Source organism: Equus przewalskii, chromosome 5 (assembly GCF_037783145.1).
Source record: "Equus przewalskii isolate Varuska chromosome 5, EquPr2, whole genome shotgun sequence".
NCBI classification, from domain to species: Eukaryota; Metazoa; Chordata; class Mammalia; order Perissodactyla; family Equidae; genus Equus; species Equus przewalskii.
In genome coordinates, this window is record NC_091835.1 from 38,192,244 (window position 1) to 38,211,975 (window position 19,732).

A 19,732-nucleotide genomic window follows, 5' to 3' on the forward strand; every position below is an offset into this window, starting at 1 on the left:
TTACTATATTTCCACAGGTGAAATAAATTCTAAATTTGTGGAAAGAACATACTTGCTGTATGATAAGCTTTAATATAAAGAATTTCCTTTCTAATCTCTACATCCTTCAAACATGTTGGATGATGTTCCCTTTTATACTTTCACACATTGGCGCACTTCACAACGTGCCTTTTACACAAAACCCAGATGTGATGAAGTTGTACCCAGAAAACACTAAGTCCAACAAGATGTAGAGGGATTGGATTATTTCTTGTACCTACAATTGTACTTTTTGACAGAAATGGAAACCAAGCTATTACTTTCCCCAATGACTCAATTTTATTTCCACTGGGCAACACGGCCTCTGTCTTAGGCACATAACTCACACCTCCCTTAAGTATTTCTGTATTCTTAAAATCCATATTTTTTGTCTAATATTCTCCTTATCTATTACCTCCATATATTCTAGTGAAGTCTTTTAAAAAAATATTCTTTTCTTGAAGGCAAAACTGTCATCTAAACAACTAGATCAAATAAATTATGCTTAAGAGCTGATAGAAGAAAATAGAAAAAGCAATGACTAACTGAAGAAAATATACTTGTTTCTGAATATACGTATATTACATATATAATACATTCATAGATATAATACATACAATTATAAACATACTTCTGAATATATATTACATATTTATATAATATATGTAGATATTATGTATATATAATATATGTATATATTATACATATGTATGTTTCTGAATATATATTATACATATATTGTATGCAAATATGTTTCTGAATATATATAATACATGTAATGTATATATTAGATAGTATGTTAATATATGCAAAGCTAACCAAGTGTTTTCATCTGTATTTAGGGTGAAATAAGTAGACTGAAAAATTGAATAAAACCTGGATTGGAAAGAATTTCCAATTTAAAGATCACCCACAGAGAGTAACTTTTCTCAGAAATAAATTCTGTCTAGAAACAAAGTTGCAGAACTGAAAATGATAGCGTTTTCATTTGGTAACTGTTACAATAAAAATTATTGCTTTCCTAGAATTTCCAGTTCTAGATGTTAAGGAATCTAAAGATGATTGAATAAATAATACCTAATTCATTAGAACTATTGAGCAATCTGGGAAAATTGGAATAGACTAACATCTTCTCTTTCTCATTTCTGGCCTCAACATCACGGAGGGCACAGAAAGCACAAAAATAATCATAGGAAACAGGACCTATCTCCGGTGATCACCTAGAGCTATTTGCCACCTATGATTTGCTCTGCTGCTCCTTGCTCTTTTTTTCCTGATGAAATAATGCTTGGCTGCACTCACCGGTTTTCATAATATTTGTATGAAAAATGTTGGCTTTCTATTACATCAAGATAAATTTCCCAAAAATACAGCAGGTACAGAAGTAGAGACTCAACATGTACATGCAAGGACCAAATCTTTGTTTGAGAATCAAACAGAACTCCATGCAGCAGTGTGCACAGGGATGGAAGGGGTGTGAGAATCTGCACTTCCAGCAAAGCAGGGATGGTAATAGAAATAATGGCTAAATTTAATTGGCAGCTCACTGCACCACATGCTTTGTATCTCATTATTTTCTCCACAAAAATTGCAGGGAATAGGCATTATTTTTGTCACCCTATGCTGTTGATGAAACAGGCTTAGAGAATTTAAGAATTCTATCTAAGATTATACAGCTTTTAAACAGAGAATAAGAACGTAAACCCATAGCTGCCTGACTTCAAAAATCCATTGTCTTAAGCATCGAACTACACTACTCCGCAATAAGAGATTGGGACACATCTGTTCCCTGCATGCTAAGACACATTTTGAACTGAGAACTGAGGGGAGATGCATTTTATCATATTTGTATTATTAACCACCTTAAAGGAGAGGGAAAAAATGTTATTACCTGAAGTTACTTGTTCAGGTGGACTAACATACGTGTGGCATAAAGAGTTACATTTGCTTCAGGACCACCTTATTAACTTTGGTCATCTGTTCCGAATCTAACTCTCTCTTTCAGTCCTCTGCTTCAAAATGAATTCTCAATTTAAAAAGTTAATTATCTCCCCTTCCTGTCCAGTTTTACTACCATCATACTTACCCTGAGGAAAACAATGTCAATAATATGTCCTTCGCATCTTTCTCCATACGCAAGAAAAAAAAACAAGAATGATTACACATAAATTGGTCAATATGCAGCCTCAAATATATTGTCAACGCTAGCTTCAGATTACAGTCACCAGACCCACTGTCTCAACACCATGGAATCCTCACCAATGGGACAAGCTCGCCTGCTTTCTTATATAGTGGAGGGTTGGCTATTTTACCAACATGGTACCCCTTCACCAAGATAAGGGTCACTGGGATGACCTCAGTCCAGTAGTTTTCAAACTTAACTACACATTAGAATCACATGGGCAGCTTTAAGGTTTTTTTCGATAATCTAACCACACTCCTGATCAGTCAAATCAGAATTGTAAGAGGTGAGATAATCTCAGGCATCAGGATTTCTTCAAAGCTCCTCACCGTAATTTCAGTGTGCAGCTAAATTGAGAACTGTATCCACAAAGGCAGATAGATCAAACTAACCTCCCTGACCCAATTTGGCCTGCACAGACCAAACTAACTTTGCTAACACTGCAGAAAGAGCATTCCAGTGAAGTGATGGATGTGTTATCTAAACTTATTGGAAAAATCATTTCATAATATGTACATATATCAAATCATTATGTTGCACACCTTAAATTTATACAAGTCTATGTTATATGTCAATTATATCTTAATAAAGCAGAATAAAAGTAAAATTTTAAATAATAAATAATAAAAAAAGAGAAAAGATTAAATAGCCATTCAGTTTGAGGATAGTTCCAGCACCTTTGCCTCTGGACATATTTGCTCAGTCAGTTGGTGTTAAGGTCATTTATCTGAACATTACCAAATACCAAGACTGAGTTGTTAAGAATCACCTGTGGAGTTTGTGAACTTACAGTTTCTCCAGTCCTGTCCTCCAGTCATTCTGAGTCTATATACATATGAGATATGGGACAGGAAAATGTACTTTTTTTTTTTTTTTTTTGCTGAGGAAGATTAGCCCTGAGCTAATATCTGTGCCAATCTTCCTCTATTTTATAGGTGGGTTGCTGCCACAGCATGGCTGCCAGCAAGTGGTGTAGGTCTGTGCCTGGAAACCAAACCCTGGCCACTGAAGTGAAGCACACTGAACTTAACCACTAGGCCACAAGGCTGGCCTAGGAACCTGTACTTTTAAGGGACTATCCATGTAAATCTGATGTGAAGGTTTGGAAACCACATAACTACTCAATGAGGGAAGAAAGCTATCCAAAATAAATACAAAACATGGCCTTTCCCCAGGAATTTAGACAGTATACGTGAGTGTGTGTACATGTATAAGTATTTATAAGTACATGTATATACATTTATATACAGAAATAAATAATGTCTCTCAGGAATTTTGACCGAGGAGAGAAAGAGAGATTGAAATTCCTGGGATACTCCATGTCTTATAAGCCGAGTTATCAGAAAGCAATGAGGGATAAGTTATTCTGACATAAGAAGTTCATGTATTCCCAAGAAGACCTTTGAATTTCTTCATCCCCTGTAGAGGCTGCCAGAAATAACATGACGATAGCAGGGCAGCAGGGAGAGGTCTATGAGAAATAGGATCTGATCAAATTCCAGAGCCACTTTGAGGTCAGAAACAGAAATATTCTGTTTTAGTGAATGTGAAAGTCAGAGTGTGCATGAAATAGGAATAGAAGATACAAGATACCAGGAAAAAAACCTGTAAACCTCTTCATAGGAACAAAATCACCAACAAAGATATTTTAATTATTAGCGGTCTTTCTATGGTTAGAAATAAAGGAATAAAAGAAGAAATTATCTTTCTCATGGCAATAAAGAAAAACTCAATGTGTGAGAGTCAGGTGCAGAGTTCTTGTCCTTTAATGAATAATTTTATCTTTGGGAAAATGGCAATGATAGCAAGCTACTAAAGAGAAATGAGAGAACAAAATTTCTTTTGAAATACACGTATATGCAACTTGTATTTCAGTCCTGTATGAGAATTGGTAAAGCCTGCATCTGAACTATAATAAAATAATTATCTATATTTAAAAATCTGTGCTTAAATATATTTTCTTTGTAATTCTTACTAAATTTTCACATTAGAATTTAATTTCTTTGTTCTAGTGTTTCTGTTGGTACATATAAATGTTGATTGGCTCACAATTTTAAATTTAGAGAATAACAGGCTACAAGACTGTATGTATAAATATGTTCTTTCAAAGAACTAGCAAAGTATTCTGAAATACAATTAGCTTTGAACTTGGATCGTATCAGTTTTTCCAGTAAATTCTATATCTCTCATCCAGACAAATCAGTATCAAAGATTAGGTTACCATTCTCTTTAGCCTGTACATAGCTATGCAATTATATGAGAAAATGAAAACTATACCTTTTACTGACAGTCTCATATCAGCAATTTTGTCCCCAGAAAAGCTCTTGAACTCTAAATTTACAATGTTTAGAGTCTAACGGGCAGAGACGCTAACAAACGATGTTAAAGAAAAGTTTTGAAAAATAAAAATAAAAGATAATGGTTCTAATATTTTAATGTCTTCAAACAATTTATTAGGACTTTTCTGAAGGAAATAAAATTTTAAATATAAGAGAATAAACTTCTGATAATAATACCCAGATTACCAAAACAGTAAGCTCAATAACCTTAATTTATTTACTAATTTAAATAAATGAGAATGTAAATACTAAATAATATCCTACTTCACCTAGATTACAAATTATTTAAATTTTAAAAATCAATAAAAGATGCACTTTCGTTTGGAGTGGGAGAAGGAGAGTTATTTTGCTCATGCAGGCTGATACTTAGCTGGTACACAGTGGTACAGACAAACCATTTGCTAAAATATTTCCAAATGATTCAGTATACCACCACCACTTCAGCAGGACCCCTACCCTAGCATCCCCAAATCTCCGCATGATCCAGAAACTATCATCACAAGTCTCGCTGACCTCATTCCAGTGCTCTGGCCAGTGTCAGTTCTGACCATTCAATATTTAAATATCACTATGTGCACAAAGTGAGAAAAGAGCCTTTTATTGGAGAGAGAGGAAATTCAGTGAAATGATTCTGAGACTGAATAATGGAGCCATAGAACAGCTCTTCCTTCAGGTCCCCAGTGATAATTTTAAGACTGAATGGCAAGAACATCAGCTCAGAAGGCATCAGACGATGAAGTGGAGAATGTTCTGTGAAGCGAGTTTATTTGCCCAATAGTTTAAATACATAGTCACTTTTTAATCTCCTTTTGGCTCTGCTAGTGTAGCTTTCTCCTTCCTCACATGAGCTTAATCACAAATTCCTTACTTCCTGGTGAAATTGGAAGAAGCATATTAATCCAAATCTTCGGTTTTCACCAATGCAGCTGTCTTCTCATAAATCCAAGAAATTTCAGCACTCCAGCAGGAAATATAAATATTTCCTTTTTGAAAATAGGCACATCCTTTGGATCCATTGATCTGGGCATATTCTTTGGGACTAAACATGAAAATTAGTGAATTTAAAATTAGTTATAAATTTCATATTTGAAGTTTAATAACAATACAGTGTTTCCAGTCAGCCTCATAGCCAAATATCTGAGTGCTGAGAGATTTCTGCTACACAACGCATCAAAATCCGTAAAGCTGGCATATCTGAGCTCTTTATTTCAAGTTAGTCATGATCCCAAGTAGAATTATTTAAGAAGGATAATTAAACTCTGGGTTGAGAATTTGTATTCTCTCCATTAACATGGCACAAACTACCCAATGCAGATTATATTAGAAGTACTAGAATTTCTTTACTTGAGAACATTATGAAGAAAAACCGAAAAATGAAATCACATTCTGTATAAAAGTTATTACATTTTACTATGCACAAATATAATTTTGTATATGTTTATCCATATGTGGAGGGTGACGAGCAAACAAGGCAGAGGTCAAGGGAGAAAATGAATAACTACATAGATGTGGTTCTGATATCAGTCTCTAGGTCCTCTGCTAAGGAATTGGTGATAACTCCTAAAGAATGCCATTAGAAAATCATGCTCATGGGGGCTAAATCCTTTGTGTGCCCCAAGTTGCTTTTTATCCAAATGACCTGCATTATCCTATGATATTCTTTTCTTGCTTCAGAGCTGGGCTTACTAAATCTTCCTCTTAGGATATGCACTTGCTCAGAGTAGCCCTCATTCAGCAGAAAACTGATCCTGAAGCTCAGTTTCGCTAACCTGAGTGTAACAGTTGCAGTCTCAGGGGATCAGTGTCCCCAGGCTCTGAACCTTGCTGTGAAGGCCACTCCTCCATACTTTAATTTGGAGTCAGCAGAGTGGCCAGGGAGGCTTAAAACTTCTTTGGGAGAAGGGACACATCTTCTCAAATTCCAAAATGGAAACAACTACATTGACACAGTGTCATGGTTCTACTCTGTAAGCCTTCAGCGTAGCAGCAATACCTCAGATTAATCTGTAATCATTTCATGCCCAATATTACAAAGAAGGAACTGTCGTTTTTATTTGTATGTTTATTACTTTGCATGTGCTTTTTGCCATTATTATTTGTGTGAAACCAGACTAGTCAATTTAATTTGACTAGTAGTGATGATTAGAGAGTGGGAGATTGGTGTTGAACAGAAAAGGCCATGACAAAACTTTGGCAAATAGATGAAGATACTGTATCTAGGGAAAAGAGCATAGGCATATCATTGTTTGTTATTCAAGGAATTTTGATGAATCACAACTGAAGTGCAGTATTTTGACAGAAAATAAGCAATTATAATTCAATTTAAAAGAACATTGACAACATGCATTAAAGAGGAAAAGAGAAGTTAATTGAATGGATTAATAACTTGATTGGGTAGGAAGGCTAGGAGAAAAACCTGGAAAGATGCCAGTGATCTCATATTTCATCTAATATAAAAATACCATATGTTATATTAAAATATGAATATAATTATACCATTTTAATATAATTGTAAAGAGAGGAGATCCTAAAAATACTTGGTTTTGTACTCACTAAAATAATTTTGCAAAATTGTGTCCCTTTACACATTTTTAAGTTGACATCTCTTTTTTCATAACTTTAAATATTTGCAAAAAATGCAATTCAGAGTATAATATGTACTTTAAATATTTTCACCAAAACCTTAAAGTGGCAGATTTAGCTCATTTTAATTCATGAAGAAAATCTGTCATGTAATCTAATTGGCAAGTTCCTGTCAAAAAACTAATTGTTAAACTGATCAGTCAATTCAGACTTACTTTTGGTTAGAAAATAGCTGACAATTATTCTATTTAAATAAATGTGTTAATGTATGTTCTTATGATAAACATTACTTTCCATATTGTAAGTTCTGGAGAATAGCTGAGAGGCTGAGCTCATGATCACTAAAGCACGCAGCCCTGATTTTGCCACTTATGAGCTGAGTGACCTCGGTAAGTTACGTAGTCTCCTATGACAATTTCTTCCTCTATAAAATGGAACTATAACAGTGCCTTTATCATAGGGCTAGTATTTGTAAAGTACTTTGAACATCTAAGTATCATTTGTGTTTACTAAATAAATAAATAAATTTAAACAAATAAATGAGATTCACTGTCTTGCCATGAGTTTGTCACACATGTGAAATTAGGTACTCCTCCTTTCAATATTTGTTACTGAAGCTCTCTTTTCTTTGCACACTTTACTCTTTCTCTATATATAGATTTATAATTCTTATAATTAACATTTATTTTCTTAGTATTCCATTTTTTACTATTCCTAGCTTGGTGTTTTCTCAATAGTTAGAGACTTACAAGAATGGAGAGTGGATAGAGCCATCCTCTCATAGCCAACTTTTGCCAGATGGATCCCATTGTAATCCCAACCAGAAGAAAGAAAACTCAAATAATGGTTTTGACTTCAGAAAATCCCGAGAGAGATTCCTGAGAAAAAAGAACAAAGCTGGAGGTATCACACTCTCTGATTTCAAAATATACTACAAAGCCATAGGAACCAAAACAGCATGGTACTGGCACAAAAACAGAGACACAGACCAATGGAACAGAATTGAGAACCCAGAAGTAAGCCCACATATTTATGAGTAGCTAATATTCAACAAGGGAGCCGAGAGCATATGATAGAGAAAGGAGAGTCTCTTCAATAAATGTTACTGGGAAAACTGGACAGCCACAGGCAAAAGAATGAAAGTAGACCATTATCTTACACCATGCACAAAAATCAACTCAAAATGGATTAAAGACTTGAATGGAAGACCTGAAACCATGAAACTTCTAAAGGAAAACATAGGCAGTACGCTCTTTGACATCGGTCTTAGCAGCATATTCTCAAGTACCACGTCTGACCGGGCAAGGGAAACAAAAGAAAAAATGAACAAATGGGACTACATCAAACTAAAAACCTTCTGCACAGCAAAGGAAACCATCAACAAAATGAAAAGACAACCTAACAATTGGGAGAAGATATTTGCAACCACATATCAGATAAGGGGTTAATATCCAAAATATACGAAGAACTCATACATCTCAGCAACAAAAAAACCAACAACCCAATTAAAAAATGGGCAAAAGACCTGAAGAGAGATTTCTCCAGAGAAGGTATACGGATTGCCAACAGGCATATGAAAAGATGTTCAACATCATTAGCTATCAGGGAAATGCAAATCCAAACTACAATGAGGTGTCACCTCACTCCGGTCAGAATGGCTATAATTAACAAGACAGGAAACAACAAGTGTTGGAGAGGATGTGGAGAAAGAGAACCCTCATACACTGCTGGTGGGAGTGCAAACTGGTGCAGCCATTATGGAAAGCAGTATGGAGTATACTCAGAAAATTAAAAATAGACCTACCTTATGATCCAGCTATTCCACTGCTGGGTATTTATCCAAAGAAATTGAAAACACAAATACATAAAGATACATGCAGCCCTATGTTCATTGCAGCATTGTTCACAATAGCCAAGACTTGGGTGCAACCTAGGTGCCCATCAAGGGATGAATGGATAAAGAAGATGTGGTATATATACACAATGGAATACAACTCAGCTTTAAGAAATGATGAAATCCAGTCATTTATGACAACGTGGATGGACTTTGAGGGTATTATGCTGAGTGAAATAAGTCAGAGGGAGAAAGTTAAATACCATATGATCTCACTCATAATTAGAAGATGAAAACAACAACAAACATGCACATGGCAACAAAGATTGGATGGTGGTTACCATAGGAGAAGTGGGGGGGAGGGAGGGCAAAAGGGGTGATTAGGCTCACACATGTGATGATGGATTATAATTAATTTTTGGATACTGAACATGATGCAATCCACACAGAATTTGAAATATGTTACGATGTACATCTGAAAACTATATAATGTTATAATCCAATGTTACTGCAATAAAAAAAAGATTAAGAATATTCACTTCTTTTCCTAGTTTCCTATAGACTTTTCGCGTGATTGAGTGTTGAAGTTTATCAAATGCTTTTTTGCATCTATGGAAGGTTTGAAATGATTATTCTCCTTTTACGTTAATGTAATGGATTTTGTTGATTGGTTTTCAAATGTTATATTAAACTTTAATCATGAAATTTAAAAAAAAGAAAAGAAAATCCTGAGAGAGAAAACAGGAAATATGTTATGCGAGAGCCACTTTCAAGTTTGCAGAAGTAAGGTAGGTGGGAACATTCATTAAATTCATTTATTAATTCTCATTCAAAATACACTGATTCTTACTCTGTGAGTCAGGTACTCTATTTATTTACTTTCCATTATGTAGATAATTTCTCAAACCAGGGAAGAAGATTCAATCAGACCTTTTCTTCCAAGTTATCTATCTTTACCAAGGTGGAGTTCTTGTCCATGCAGTTTTTTCTACTGTTGGTCCAGGTTTTTTCCTCACTTGTTGAAAAATAGTAACAACTGTTTGGGTACTATTGCAACATCTTAGGACAGGGATTACATTTATCATCTAAAAAAGAAATTACACCCAATAGTACAAACTAAACAAGTCTAGAGTGACCGGGAAGGTTTGGGAAACTAAATCATTTCATTTGACAATATGTCTGAGAGCCAGCACCCTGAAAATATACTGCTTTAGGAGACTCTGAAAATGAAGTCACCACCAATTATGAGTTGGGACAATGGTGACTGAAATTCCCTTTTCAGGGTTCAGTCCTCCAGCTTCAGAATTACCGGCTACACCTTTTACTTCTTAAGGCAACAGGATCACCTAAAAATTGTTCATAAAATGAGGGGCTGAAGTATCCAGATTGGTATCATTCTAAGATGCTTCCCAAATTTGCCTCTGTGCTTTCAAAAATATCAAATGAATTTTTATCTTCCCTTGTCTTCTGTAAATTTAGTGTGGCATCAATAGAGGTCATTGGATTACATAACTCTCTCATAGTCTGATGCAGTGTACATAAGCAACATAAACTGGGGCAACAGATTTGACATGACTGGTCAACAGGTCCTGATTACCTGAAGTGTTAATGACTAGCTCTTGGCAGAGTTTGATGGCCATTTCTCCCCACATTTTCAATAGATTGGAGATCTGTGATTTGAGAAGTTTCTCCTCCATGGGAAAGTTTCTGTAGTGCTCAGCTGCTGAGATAAGTTATTCTGCAGTTAGTGGATGATTTTCTGAAGTTGACTCAATTTCTCTGAGTGTGAGTTAATATCATTAGCTGTCTACAAAACTCCAAGACATAACAGGAGACAAGTTCATATACCTTTCTATTCTCATGATAGCCATAAATAATTCTCTTCACACAGTAATATTTCTTATATTTTTACAATATTCATTAGTAGCTTCTAATAATTGAGGTATCATGGAAGAAACACACCATATGACTTTATATTCCAGGTTGTTTATAGCTAATTTTATAATTTTATTTATATTTTAATTACGATTGTACTTGCATTAAAATAATGAATTAATAATTACATATTTCTGACATTTCATCTAAGGCAATAATGGTCTTTCTGCCATTCATTTGGTGGAATTTTTTTCTTTTTTCTATATGGACTTGGTTCATGTAATTGTTGTTTTCCATGCAGGACATTGGGTCCTGGCCAAAATGTCTATAAGATATTTGGTCCATGCCAAAGGGTCCTTGAAATTTGGTCCTGTTCAAAATGTCTATCAGCATACTTGGTCCCTGCCAATGGTTGTGGACAAGACGAAATATCAAGGACCTTTTGGCATGGATCAAATGTCTGATGGATATTTGGGACAGAACCAAATGGTCCTGCAAATATCAGAGACCTTTTGGTGTGGGCCAAATGTCTGCTAATCATTATTTTAATAGGAACAGAATCCTTTGGGGGCAATGAGTATCTCAAAGTATGGTCTGCAGAACACTTGCATTAGAATCACCTGGGGTAGTTGTTTTTTAAAAAAGCAGATTTTAATGCCACACTAGATCATTTTTGGTCCTGAATTCATAAAATATGACATTTTAATAAACTTCAGATGACACCACCATAATAAATTTAAGAACAATTGTGCTAAAAGCACCACACTTTAGAAAAAAAGTGTCCACCCTTCTATAGTGAACCAATGAATATAAATCATTGCAACTTCACTTTTTAAATATACATCATTGTAGAAGATCAACCATTAATCCTCATAATGGTTGGATATTGATTATCTGTTACTGCTAGAACATCATATTTCTTTTCAAAAGAGCAAGCTACATCATTAGCCTCTATTTATATGTCCAAATATGTATTTCTAAATCCTAATTATCCATGAGATCTTACATATATAAAAAGAAATGAAAGTAGCAGAGTAGATGTTAGTATCATTCAGCAAATAAACTTAATTGACTGCAAGTCCCCAGAAAGTGAACACTGTGCAACTCACTACCCCTTACATCATATACCTAACAACATCTTACAAAATGCGTATTCTCAGGATGTTTTCCCACTCATTTTTAGTCCGGGACTCCCTATCCTGTCCACCCCCAACTACCCGATAATGAGTTAGAATCAAGGAAATACTCTTTTTTTGGCTATTATGCTTGGAAGTGGAGCTTCCATTGTTATGTGGAGATGGTTCAACTTTCTATCTGCTGGGTAAGTTATATCAGGCAGCTCTTCCTCCTTGTTTGTATCTCGTTCTCATTTATAGCAGTCAGGCTGTTGCTGCTGCTTAGAAGTTTTCTCCACCCTAGAAAGGTCTAGAGTGAGAAGATTAAGCCAGTTATGTACTAAGTCTTAGAAGTAAATGAAATGGCATTCTTCTCCTTGAATCCACTTCCCTCGACTCCCTGTTTCTCACCACTGGGATAATAAGTGGATGTATGTCTGTGAAGAAAAGAGGCTCCTTATTCCAACCAATAACTAGAAAAATAAAAGTTGTCTTCATAGTCCCATCTAGTTTATCAAGAGAAGGCAATGGATTTAGGGCAAAATCCACATAATAATAAAGTATATATCTTACTGGTTTGTCTTGGAAACACGGAGAATGAGAGAGAGATGAAGTGAAGTATTATAAAGTACTATTCAGGATGTAGCACCTGTCATATCATCCAACTTGAATTTACATAGTTTACAAATGCATCTCCTAATCACCTTTCTTGGGTTTGAAGCAAATATACTTACACATAATCCCCAAGATCACCAGCCCAGTCAGTAGCATCAGATAAGGAGTTGGCAGACTCAGGCCAGCCTGAAGCCATGTAGGGATGGAGCTGGATACTCTGCAGAAAGCCAACAGAAGAATTAACAAACAGAACTGCCTGTGGTGGTTACACATGGGTTGTTTATTTCTCCCACTTAGGAAGTTTCCTAAACTTCCTAAAATTCTTCTCTTGCTTCTTCAATGCCTCTATGTAGAAAATACCTAAAATGATGCACAGTAAGACTCCACCATCAGTTCTCCATTTATTTTCTCCACCATTCTCCTTTCCTTTAAGAGTAAATCTCCTAATTTTTGAATTTTTTGTTTTACAGTATCACACACATTTCTTCTTCAGTTTACTGAATTCATGAATGAGATGAGATGTTGCAGGTACTGCTTCTCTGGATGAGCCTGACAATAGGAGAGATCCCAAGTTTTTGAGATTACCAATCTCCATAAGGTAACAATTATTGTGGATTTTATTTTTATCTATTATCCATTTTATTTATCACCTACTAGATAATGAATGAATATTGAATGAAAGAAGATATGAATGTACAATCTAACCTACAAACAGTGAACAGACCAGAAAGCAAGTGGACAGCTCTTCAAAATTTAGCATCATTTCTCTCTCTCTCTTTCTGTCTCTCTCTCTCTCTATATATATATATACACACACACAAGTGGTTCTCATGTTTACCTCACCTTCTTACCTTCTTATTTCTTAATTCAGGATCAAAAGGCATCTAGCCCAGTATTTCAGATAGATTAATGCAATCTACGCGTGCATTATCACATGCACCACATCCACAATTTTCTTTTTCTCAAAGATTAGATTTCGATTTTTTTTTAATGGCAAAAATGTATAATCACCTTTATTAGACACATGCAAAGTCTATTTCCATCCTTTTTTTGTATATCATTCCCCCAAACCACACACACACCCCCCTACATGCTTAAACTAAAAATAAATCTAAAGACAAGGAAGATGTAGTTCATACGTTTTGGGTGATTCAGGACAACAACCTGAACTGTCAACAGATTCTTGAAGGTAAGCTATGCAGTCTGATATATTGAATTAGATTCCTGGTCACAGAGATTGCCATTTATTCCAACTGAGTACAAGGGAATGAGTGGAAGACTAGAACTGAGTCTGGTCTCCACCACATAACAGTTGCATAAACCTGGTTAAATCATTTAATTTCTTTCAGTCTCAGTTTTCTCATTAATACATTGGAGAAAATATTTATATTATTTCCTTTACTTCACAATTATATTTCGATGAAGATATTATGTAATGTATATAAAATATTACATAGATATTGTTATTATTGATTCACCATTATTAATTATACTGGGAATTTCAATTACCCAAAGAAAAGTTTTTAAATAGTAACAAAACAAAAAATGAGCTCTTGTCTATTTCAGACTCACTCATCCTCCAGTTTTTCTCTACAGTTATTTATACCATCAAAAAAAAAATTCTCTTCACTTTCTCTATTTTGGAAACCTCCAAACTAGCTTCTAAAAGAATATTCCCCTGGCATCTCTGCAAGGTATTAATACCAAGAACTACATTTATAAAAAGAAATGTCTTAGTCTCCAAACTCAGGTTCTGGCATATCCAATCAAAATGGTTCATTAGAAACAGAGCTTCATGAAACATAGTGCTATCACACAATTCTAAGAGGTCCCAGAAGCTGCATATTTCTCCCTCAGTATTGGGAACACTCACTCTACTATTACGTTCCTAACTTCGTCTCCATTTCGGAGATTCCACAGCATCTTTCTCTTTAGCATGAGTGTCAAACAGCACTGCAAGGCATTTAACACGTGTTCATTCCCCAAGGTCACATCTTGCTTTCTCTGAACTCCTACCTCTTTTTGTTAGATTATTTCTATCCCAAATATATCCTTCTCTAACAGAATCCTGAAATGTGAGTGTCACGTAGGTCACTTCTTTGGACATTGTAGAAGAAAGCACTACTATAAATTACTTAATTAATGTTTCAGTATTTTCAGTCCTGGGAACAAGATGTTCTTTTCAAGGTTAGGAGCTTTTATATAGACACTCAACTGATTCAAAAGACACCCCACTGTCCTTCTGTAAGGACAGAACGATAATGAATTTTTCTGCAGAGAAAGTGAGAGAAGTCAAATATTCTCTTTAGAAATCAGAATACTCTAGATGGCAAACTGCTCATTCAGCATTGTTTCTTGCTGTGAAGCAAAGACGGAGTAGTTAAGAGGCAGAGTGGAAATGGTGGTTGCACAGTGGAATTCCCATGATCCTCCAGGTAAAAGATCAGGTTGTCGTTTTGACATGTGTCAAAGGCCGGCTAATCCTGTATGGAGACATTGGATCTGGTTTATCCTCATTCATATCAGATATCAAGCAGATATACACGATAAGGCAAGAATTGCTATTTAGTCACACATACTGAGACAGGAAGAGCTGTATAGTTAAAAACCATACACACCTGGTTGTTTTAAGAAATATAAACATGTGTTGTGTGTGTGTGTGAGTGTGAGTGTGGTGAGAGAGACAGACAGACAGACAGACAGACACAGACATACATGATATTGTCAATGGGGCCTGGAGAAGAAATTGATAGCTATTAAAACTGAGTGAGAGTGGAAGTTCCCTTCTGGCATGGCTGAGTAAGTTCTTAACAGAGTAACGCTCCTGCAGGTAACAACTAATACTCCGGACAAGATTTAAAACATAACTACCTGAAGTGTCAGAAGAGTGAAAAAAAAAAAAACCAGATTCTGGAGAGAATGAGACTAGCATATGATATGGTGCTTTTATTTTTGTTTTTAATTTGTTTGTTTGGTTTTTAACCTGAGGGCAGCCCACAGTCATTTTGTGGAGCAGCTAAAACTCCCATAGAAGGCATGCAGTCTTTTAGGTCTGAAAAATAAGAAGATGGAATTTGGGACAACTAAAGGCACAAATAGTGCTGGATACTCACATGGAACACTGATTATGGGGGAAGTTTTAGTGTCTTTATGCCTTCTAGGATCTTTGAGCTACAATTTATTTACATTTCGTTAAAAAAGTAACTTGAGGGGCCTGCCTCATGGCGGAGTGATTAAGTTTGGGCACTGTGCTTTGTCGGCCCCGGGTTTGCCAGTTTAGATCTTGGGTGCAGACCTATACATTGTTCATCAAGCCATACTGTGGTGGCATCCCACATAGAAGAAATAGAATGACTTACAACTAGGATATACAACTATGCACCTGAGGCTTTGGGGAGAAAAATTAAAGAAAAATAAAAATGAAGAAGGTGATCAATATTTTAAAAAATCATAACTTGATAAAATAACTAATATCTATCTTCTCTTTCTTAGGCCTAAAATTGCCCTGAAAAGATATTTCCAATAAAACTGAGGTAAACTCGGCACAGGGATTTACACTGGGATACTATAAATTTCAACAACATCACGTGAGCAATAAAGAGTTGACATTTTACTACATAGAAAGTGTTCTGGCTAATATTTGGAATGACACTAGAAAAAAACAGCACATTGCACTTTCAGTTGATCATTTAGTCACAATAGCCAGTGGGTTCACAGAGCCTGTAAAGTACTGTATTTACTTCTAATCCCACCATAAAATGTATTAATTTATGTAACAAAGCAAATTGTTGTTAAGAACCTGCGGTAGGCAGAATAACAGCCCCTCAAAGATCTCCCTGTCCTAGCCCCTGTAACATCTGAATATGGTAGTTTCAATGCCAAAAGGGACATTGCAGGGGTGATTAGGGTTACAGACATTGAGGTGAGGAAATTATCCTGTATTATCTGGATGAGTCCAGTGTAATCACAGGAGTTCTTAAAAGCGGAGAACCTTTCCTAGATGTGATCAGAGAGAGATGTGACAACCAAGAAGGGCCAAAGAGATACACCATTGCTGGCTGAAGATGGAGGAATGGGGTTAGGAGCCAAGGAATGCAGGCTAGAAGATGGAAAGGCAAGAAAACGGATCTCCCATAGAGCCTTCTAGAAGGAACACAGCTGTGCTCACAACCTTGGTTCTATGCCAATGAGACCCACGACAGACTTCTAACCTACAGAGCTGGAAGACAATAAATTTGTGTTATTTAAGCTGCTATATTTGTGTAATGTGGTACAGCACCAATAGGAAACTAATGCAGAACTCAAAAAAAATATTTAAGCACTATACATGAGCAAAGGACCTAAGGAATATTTTCTAAAGGTTTCCTTTAGGGAGAGAAGGAGAAATTAGATAACTGTACTCAGGAGGAGGATTTGGTGTGGAGTTTTATGGTCAGATGGCTGAGGGAGTGATCCGGACCTCCCAGATCCACCTCTGTGTGAAGATGATCTTAGTCAAAGTTCTCCAGAATCAGCTGCACCCACCTCAGGGGTGTGAACAAACATCCAATGGGTTATAGAAAGGCACTGTCATCATAAGAATAATTCTCCAGGAGCATTTGTGCATGATCTTTAAATATATAAATGTGTATATATGCCTTGTTCATATTCATTTTTTTCTTTTCAAATTAATTGAGTGCTCAATCAAAAAGAAGTTTGGAGGCTACGGGTCATATTTCAACTAAACCCCACTATCAAAAATGTGGGAATGAATAGAAAATCTATGCTCATGTTTACCATTCTAGGTAAATTAGGTAAAGGTAGAGACCACTGATATGAGGAAAAGTTAATTCAAAAAGATGATTGCAAAAATCAGAGTTCCGGGATGTTTTTCTATCTCTGGTCTAGTCTTTCAATTTTATCAAATTTTGCAAAGACTAGGTTTTCATTTTCATTTCCCTAATTCTTTGAAACACCTTAAAGTTCCATAAGAAAGTATTTAACTCCTTACTATCTTATATGAAATAATGCTTGGGTAAAACAATGATGAAAAATTTCATATGGCTCCCAATTCTATAAGGAAGATTGATCATACTTCCTACACACTTTCTACTATTATGATCCTAAAAGGTATTATCTATTATTAGTTTACAATTTTGTTACTTTAAAAATTACTGTTTATACTTTTCTCCCTTAAAGACTTCCAGCATCTCTGTAGCACATTTTATCAGATTACACTATCAAATAACATATCTTCTTGCAGTTATCTACCAAATTCTAGGATGTTTCTCCTTATTTCTTTATCATTTTTTCTTAAATCTCCTTAGTGACCTCTACTCCTGTCATGATTATCCATTATTTCAAATTTTGGGTAGGTGACAATTCCAATACCCTGGGCTCTGTGTTCCTGGATTTACCTCTAATAACCTTGACCCCACCCACAAATCAGCCACCCACTATGGAGATTATACTTTGAAGCTATGCTGTCCAGTACTGTAGTTACTAGCCACATGTGACTATTTAAACTTAATTAAAATTAAAAATTTATTTCTTCAGTCATATACTTATACTTCAAGTGCTCAGTATCCACGTGTTCCTCTTGACTATGGGCCTGAACAATGCAAATATATAACATTTCCATTATCACAGAAAATCCTACTGGACAGTGCTGCACTAGAGTCTAGAAAATTTCATTACCAATGTAAGCACCTCCTCAGTTTTAGATATTCTACTCTTTCACCTCCAACTCTTGTCTTTTCAGCCCACTCCCTATGGAGATTTTAGGGCCTACAGTACTTTGATGCCCACTGGGATATCAAATTCAGTGACCATGCCACCATTTCATTGTCATAAATTTCTCATCTCATTTCCTATTTTATCTAGCTTACACTATTTACCAGGGTCAATAATAATAATAATTTCCTTATATACAACTAAAAGTTTATTGCTTATCCCTTAATTCATCAGACACATCTGGAAAATGAAATCAGGTTAAATCCAACTCTACCTACTCTATACTTGCGTACAAGTAGCTGAATGGTCGCATTTTAACTGGTCTTATTTTATATTTTTGAATTATAACTTCCCAGCACTCATACTAATCAATCCATTCTGTGACTCTCCTAGAAAAATATTACCAATTTCTCATCCTTTCTCAATTCTCAAATTTCTTCTTTCCTTAAACTCAATTGATGACCTGGTTTCTTATTATCTTGAGAAAATAAAAACATCAGCAAAGGATTTCCTCTGTTGCACGGACAACTTATACAATACAGAAAACATTTTACATCTGTATGTAAGATGATATAATTTTCAACCATTTTTCATGGTTAAATTGTACAAACTCTTATTTATGGTCAGTCTCCATCCATACATTGAAATCCATTCCACCTACCCGCTTAGAGAGTTTTAACTTGTAATTTTCTCTCTCTGGCATCATCACTTTTTTTCATCTCTACTGGTTCATTCACTTTATCCTACAAATATGGTATAATATTTCCCATTTTAAAAATAAGCCAAAACATTTTTTTGCTTACCCCTCCACACACATATACATCATCACTCCTTTTCTCTAATTCTCTTAACAACAAAAGGGTTCGAAAGTTGTCTATGCCTGCTGTTTCTTCCTACTTTTCCTTAAATCCCTTTACTCAGGCTTGTTCCCTCACTATTTCTATAAAAATACTCCTAAGTCACTATCACTTCCACATTAACACATGCAATGGCTATTTCTCAAGATTCATTTTACTCAACCTATAAGCAGCATTTGATGTAACTGATTATTCTCTTTAACTTCTAATTATTCTCCAAATTTCTCTGTTCTCCAGGACTTCATTATCTTGTTTTTCTTTTTACTTCGCTGTCTGGTCCTCTATCAGATCTGCTGATTTCTCCTTACCAGGCTTCAAAATGCTGTTGTGCCCCAGAATTCAGTCCTTGGCCATCTATCTTCTTTTAAGCTCATCCCCGGATGAGCTTTTCTAGATTCACAGCTTCAAGTAACAGCCATACATAGATGACCATTAAGTATGTGTCTTCATGTCAGGGTTTGATCTCCAGGCCCATATATCTGACTGGAGACTTGCTGTACTTATTTAGATGTGTTATAGGATTTTCAAATTTACATTAAAAAAAAAAACCTCTTTCCCAATGGTTTCACTCTACTTTTTTCCATCTCAATAAATGAGAACTT

General features: G+C 35.4%; 1 protein-coding gene across 1 annotated transcript; it reads right to left on the reverse strand.

Annotated features, from left to right (window-relative positions):
* Nucleotides 1-5,296: 5,296 nt before the first annotated feature.
* CLEC12B (C-type lectin domain family 12 member B) lies at nt 5,297-14,668 on the reverse strand. The gene is given in 8 exon segments (XM_008534789.2): nt 5,297-5,585; nt 7,873-7,988; nt 9,888-10,041; nt 10,554-10,670; nt 10,673-10,771; nt 12,681-12,761; nt 12,764-12,778; nt 14,578-14,668. Coding segments are annotated over 8 exon segments (825 nt in total). The 3' UTR covers nt 5,297-5,433.
* Between the last annotated feature and the right edge of the window lie 5,064 nt (nt 14,669-19,732).